Consider the following 5879-nt stretch of genomic DNA (forward strand, 5'->3'; position numbering starts at 1 on the left):
CTCTCCCTCTCCATCTGCCCCTCCCACTTGTGCTCTCTCACTAAAATGAATAAATTAACCTTAAAAAAAAATCAATTCTAATGTAGCACAGACCTAAATGTAAAGCTAAAACCATAAAATTTCTAGAAGAAAACCGAGGAGAAAAGCTCAGGGCTTTTAGGTTTGGCAAATAATTCTTAAATATGATACAAAAAGTAAGAACTACAAGAGAGAAAATTGATAAGCTGGACTTAATTAAAATTAAAAACTTTCCCTTTAAAAGGCAAAGCTACAGAATTGGAGAAAATATTTGTAAAACATACCCACCAAAGCACTTTTATCTAGCATAACAGAACTCCTTATACTCAATAAGACAAATAATCCAGTTTTTTTTTTTAAATGGCAAAGACCTTAATTTACCAAAGAGGGTAACAAATAAGCACATGAAGACACAGTCAACATCATTAGCCATTATGGAAATGAAATTAAAACCACAGTTTAGATATACACACCAGAACGACAAAAATTAAAAAGGTTTACCATACAAAGTGTTGGCAAGTATGTGGAAGAACAGAAGCTCTTTCACTGCTGTTGGTGGTGTGGTATAATCATTCCAGAAAAAGTCTGGTAGCTTCATAAAGAGGTAAACATACACCTGCCACAGTTATTCATTCAGCAGAAGAGCCTGCTTTTCCCTCTCAGTTCATGTACTCTCTCTCAAATAAATAAAAATCTAACCAAAAAAAAAAATTGTCATTGTCAATTATACCTCAAAAAATTTTTTAAAAGATTTTACTTTTGGAGCACTTGGGTGGCTCAGTTGATTGAGTGTCTACCTTCAGCTCAGGCCGTGATCTCAGGGTCCTGGGATTGAGCCCCACATCAGGCTCCCTGCTTGGGGGCAAGTATGCATCTCCCTCTCCCTCTGCTGCTCCCCTTGCCTGTGCTCTCAAATAAATAAATAAATAAATAAAATCTTAAAAAATATATATTTTACTTTCTAGGGGTACCTGGGTAGCTCAGTCAGGGAGTTGGGCATCTGACTTTCATTTTGGCTCAGGTTGTGATCTTGGGGTCATAGGATCAAACCCCATGTTGGGGTCTGTGCTCAGCACAGAGTCTGCTTGTCCCAGTCCCTCCCCACTGCTTGCTCACTCATGCTCTCCCTTTCTCTCCCTCAAGTGAATAAATAAAACCTTCTAAAGTTTTTTTTTATAATTTTTTTAAAATTTATTTATTTATGATAGTCACAGAGAGAGAGAGAGAGGCAGAGACACAGGCAGAGGGAGAAGCAGGCTCCATGCACCGGGAGCCCGACGTGGGATTCGATCCCGGGTCTCCAGGATCGCGCCCTGGGTCAAAGGCAGGCGCCAAACCGCTGCGCCACCTAGGGATCCCTAAAGTTTTTTTTTTTTTTTTTTTTTTTTTTTTTTTTAATAAATCTTTATAGCCAACATGGGGCTGGAACTTATGACTCCCAAGATCAAGAGTTGCATGGTCTTTCATCTGAGCCTGCCAGGTGCCCCATCCACTATACCTTAATAAGACTGTTCAAAAGTTTCCCAGGAGGTGATGGTACCACCTGGCTCTATTCCAGGACATGAGCTCCCCTGGAGCTGGGTCTGACTCCTTGGAGGGCCATGCAGGAGGCTGAATTAACTGGGAAGACCCTGGAAGAGGTCCTTGGGGTCAGGAATGCCAAGCTGAGGTGATGGCAGTCAACTTGGAGCGCTTGCTAGGTAGGGTTGAACTCATTACCTCCCATTTTCTCAACACAGGATGTTTGTCCTCCCAACAGGCCCAGTTCGTTTCTGCCTGCAGCCCTCAATCTTCACGAGGCCTCCTCATCATTCAGGTCATTTTCTTTCTTTTCTTTTTTTTTTTTTAAGATTTTATTTATTCGAGAGAGAGAGAGAGAGAGAGAGAGAGACGCAGAGACACAGGCAGAGGGAGAAGCAGGCTCCATGCAGAGAGCCTGATGTGGGACTCGATCCCGGGTCTCCAGGATCACGCCCTGGGCCAAAGGCAGCACTAACCGCTGAGCCACCCAGGCTGCCCCATTCAGGTCTTTTTTTTTTTTTTTTAATTTTTATTTATTTATGATAGTCACACACACACACACACAGAGAGAGAGAGAGAGGCAGAGACAGAAGCAGGCTCCATGCACCGGGAGCCCGACGTGGGATTCCATCCCGGGTCTCCAGGATCGCGCCCTGGGCCAAAGGCAGGCGCTAAACCGCTGCGCCACCCAGGGATCCCTCCATTCAGGTCTTAACATGAACATCAAATGCCTTCACTGAACACCATGTGTTAAAGTCATTTTATGTAGTCCTCGGTTTTTTTCATTGTATATATCAGTCAAATTCTTAGTTATTTCATTTTTAAGAATTCTTTCTCCCTCATCTATGCTGTTAGGGCCCCACAGATCCCCTTTCCTGGTGATGCACTCACCCCATATGTGCCTTATGTGTTGGCTGACAACTCACAGCTGCCCTTGCCAATAACTGATGGGAAAAGAGGGATGGAAGAGAAGGGAGAGGGTACAAAAGACCGGCTTTCCTGTGGTAAGGAGGCCTAACTCCAGGGTGCAATTTACACAGTGGCATGGGGCTGAAGCTAGTTTCCACTTGAGGCCACTCTCCTGTTTCTTTTAGTTTGTTTCCCTGTCCTGTCCTGTTTCCTTCACTCCCTTCTCCTGAGAGCACTTCCCCAATAAATCAGTCAAACAAGAATTCCTATCTCAGGCTCTGCTTCTGGGAACTTGAACCATGACATCCTAAGTAAGCTTCATGAGGGACTATCTTGTTTATTCCCTTACGTCAAATTCCTATTTCCAGCTCTGCAGGGGTGTGCCTGGAACATAGCAAATGCTGTGTGTCGAAGGGAAATGGGGAAAGCCGTCTATTTTATAGCTACACTGTCGGCACCCCCTTCTGTCCTGGGCTAGTCTGGCTTGCGGGCATTGTGAGTCATAGCTGGTGGACAGCAGCTGAGCGGTTCAGAGAGGGGCCAGGCCTGGGACAGCAGCTCAGCGCCTCCAACACATCCTCCAGGTGAGGCACAACCTGCAGTGAGGATTATTGGAAAAGGGCCCTCTGGGAAGATGCAGCCATGAGGGTGGGGCTGGCTGCACCTCTTGGGCCCTCTTTGGGCTTTCAGAGATGTCACACTGGGCCAGATCTAGGGGATAGTACTATCCCCTCAGCCCAGATATGTGCAAGAGGAATACGAGTGTGTTGGATGGATGAAGGCATGACAGAGGGTTCTTTCCCTTTGCACCCTCCGTGGAGAGAAGGGGAATTTAAAAGAAAGCATACAGTCCTTTTCCCATAGAATAAGAGTCAGCACTTCCAGGCTTTGGGGGAGACAGAGACCTAGACTAGTTGTTATCTGGACTTCAGCTTCTTTGAGGATGTAGTCCGCTTGGGAGAAAAGTCATGTGGAGCCTGCATAACTCCTATTCCCTCAAATTCTCAGCATAGGTCCTAGCCCATGGTACATGCCCCCAGGATGCCACTGAGCATACTGAGCTACTGTCACCAACACACATATCTGGGTTCCAAGCTGGACCAGTAGCACCTTGAGGGCAGGCACGGGCTAAGAACCCCTGCCCAGAGCAGGCCTGGCCCAGAGCTTGTTGTAAAGTAATTGAATGTGGCAATAATGGCATTGGTTATTTTATACATCCTACAGAATACTTTTCTGAATTCAGAGCTATCCCTGGCTTTGTAATCCATCAGTGCCAGAATGAAACTTATGCTTTGGCCCCCTTTCCAGCCTCCTCTTGTATTCCTAGCCGAGTACCATACACCAGCCCTATCCCAAGCTCTTCCTCACATCTGGAAAATGCAAGCTGTGCCTGGATCTTCACTCTGCCTAGAGGCGCTCCCTTATCCACCCCAATTCACCTGGCAAAGCCCTGCTCAACTTTCATGTACCTGTCTCTACCGTTCCCTTCTCCCGGGCCCATAATCCCAGAAGCCCGCCCAAGGCTCAGAAAGCTAGGCGTGTGGTCCTTCATCTGCATATATGTTCCCGGGACCTGACACAGAGTGGTGTTTGGGGACGTTAGTTTCAGGAGACCGCCGTCAGCGCCCGTGCGCCGGGGTGGGCTCCTCGGCGACCAGCAGCTGGTTAGCCCCTGGTGCCAGCCTCAAAGCTAAGCCTCATCCACCGGTTCTCGCGGTTCAAGGGGACGGCTTGTCCAAGCAGGCTGCTCACCCGGACTCTTGCTCCCCAGCAGTGCCCCTGGGTCGCCTTCATCATTCTGGACACCGGGGCTCCGGAGGCAAGGGCGCAGCCCCGCTCGCCCACGTCCCCGAGGCTCGGCATCCGGCACCCGCGGGCCAGACAAGGCCCACTCGGCCCTCGCCCTGGAGGCCTTCGGGTGCCCGGCTACCCGGCACACCGGCCGCCTGTGGGGGGAGCTGCGGCAGTTCTGGGCGGACCACTTCTCGCGGCGCTTCTCGCCACGGCGGCCGCCGCTGCGCCGCATCTCCTCCATGTCCGCCTTCTACCTGCTGGACCACCGGACGCGCCAGACCGAGCTGGGCCTCAGCTACGGGGCGCCGCGCACGCGCCTGAGCAACGAGGCCTACGTGTTCCGCGGCGGCCGGTGGACCGCCGAGGGGCTGCCGGTGCGGTCGCAGGCGCCGCTGCCCTCGCCGACCATCTCGATGGGCTGGAAGGCGCCGGGGCAGCGGGCCAAGAGCCAGGTGCTGCTGGAGGAGAACAACTACCTGAAGCTGCAGCAGGAACTGCTTATGGACATGCTGACCGAGACCACGGCGCGCATGCACCTGCTGGAGCAGAAGCTCGACTCCGAGGCCAGCCCGGCTGCCGCGGCGCGCGCCTGGCAGAGGAAGATGCGCAAGCGCGAGGGCGCGAGCGGCGTGCTCATGATCGAGCCGCGCGCTCTGGAGTCGCGGTGACGCAATAAAAGCTCGTGCGGCGCACGCGCACTTCGCTTCTCGCGACCTGCCGGGCGCGTTAGTGGGCGGCGGAGTGGGCGGGGCCGGGGGCTCGGGACCGGCGGGTCGGGTCCTGTCAGTCTGCAGCGTGCGCGGGTGACTGCGCTAGGAGCCGGTCTCGGGAGGGCGCGGTAAGGGCGGCGGGGGAAGCTGTGTGTGCCGCCAGCTGGGAACGCGAGGTGGGAGGCGGTACTCGCGGAGGGGGCAGCGGAAGGGGCGCGAAGATGGCAAGCAGGGGCAGGCGGGGGCGTTCTTGGCCCCAGGGACGGAGGACCGGGTCGGGGAGGCAGCGATGCCTTGGGGTGATGGAGAGTGAGGTGAGGCCGCCGGGCGGAGGGGGCGGCTTCCCCCTAGCTCCCCCCGGCTTAGAGGCGCCCCTCAGGCCAGAGGGGTTTCAACCTGAGGCCAGAGCGAGTGTATTTTTTAAATTTAAATATTCTATTTATTTATTCATGAGAGACCGAGAGAGAGGGAGAGAGAGAGAGAGAGAGAGAGGCAGAGACACAGGCAGAGGGAGAAGCAGGCTCCCTGCAGGGAGCGCAGTGCGGGAGGGCATCCCGGGATCCCGTTTAGGGATCACGACCGGAGCCAAAGGCGGATGCTCAACCACTGAGCCACCCAGGTGCCCCAGAGTGAGTGTATATTATGCAGCTTTCTGGAAACTGGGCTCAGCCTCTCCCACCTGGCTGTGTAGCTTTTGGCGAATGTCTTCTCTGTTATAGGGCTCTTTTTCTCCTCTGTAGAATAAAGGGTTTGTCTCACCCAGGGTACAAATAAGCACTCTCCAGGGCAAATCCTGTACACAGGATTTGCTCCACTCATATTGTTTAAAAATTTTGCATTCGGAAAAAAAATAAAAATAAAAAAAAATAAAAATTTTGCATTCGTTGCCAACATTTCAGAATTTGCAGATTTCACATTAAATATCCA

At 51.8% G+C, this 5879-nt stretch overlaps 1 protein-coding gene across 1 annotated transcript; it reads left to right on the forward strand.

Annotated features, from left to right (window-relative positions):
- The first annotated feature begins 1690 nt into the window (after nucleotides 1-1690).
- CBY3 (chibby family member 3) lies at nucleotides 1691-4934 on the forward strand. Its single transcript, XM_077913154.1, has 3 exons — nucleotides 1691-1718; nucleotides 2774-3032; nucleotides 4220-4934. Exons 1-3 carry the CDS (start codon nucleotides 1691-1693, stop codon nucleotides 4908-4910), a joined length of 978 nt encoding a protein of 325 aa, XP_077769280.1. The 3' UTR covers nucleotides 4911-4934.
- Nucleotides 4935-5879: the final 945 nt, after the last annotated feature.

This window comes from Canis aureus, chromosome 10 (genome assembly GCF_053574225.1).
Source record: "Canis aureus isolate CA01 chromosome 10, VMU_Caureus_v.1.0, whole genome shotgun sequence".
Classification (NCBI taxonomy): domain Eukaryota; kingdom Metazoa; phylum Chordata; class Mammalia; order Carnivora; family Canidae; genus Canis; species Canis aureus.

Excerpts from the sequence above, each read along its gene's own strand:
- CBY3 (XM_077913154.1), top strand. The coding sequence starts at position 1,691 with ATGGCAGTCAACTTGGAGCGCTTGCTAG. Across the intron at positions 1,719-2,773 it reads CAACTTGGAGCGCTTGCTAG|GGACTATCTTGTTTATTCCC; the intron begins GTAGGGTTGAAC and ends AAGCTTCATGAG. Across the intron at positions 3,033-4,219 it reads GCCTCCAACACATCCTCCAG|CAGTGCCCCTGGGTCGCCTT; the intron begins GTGAGGCACAAC and ends CTTGCTCCCCAG.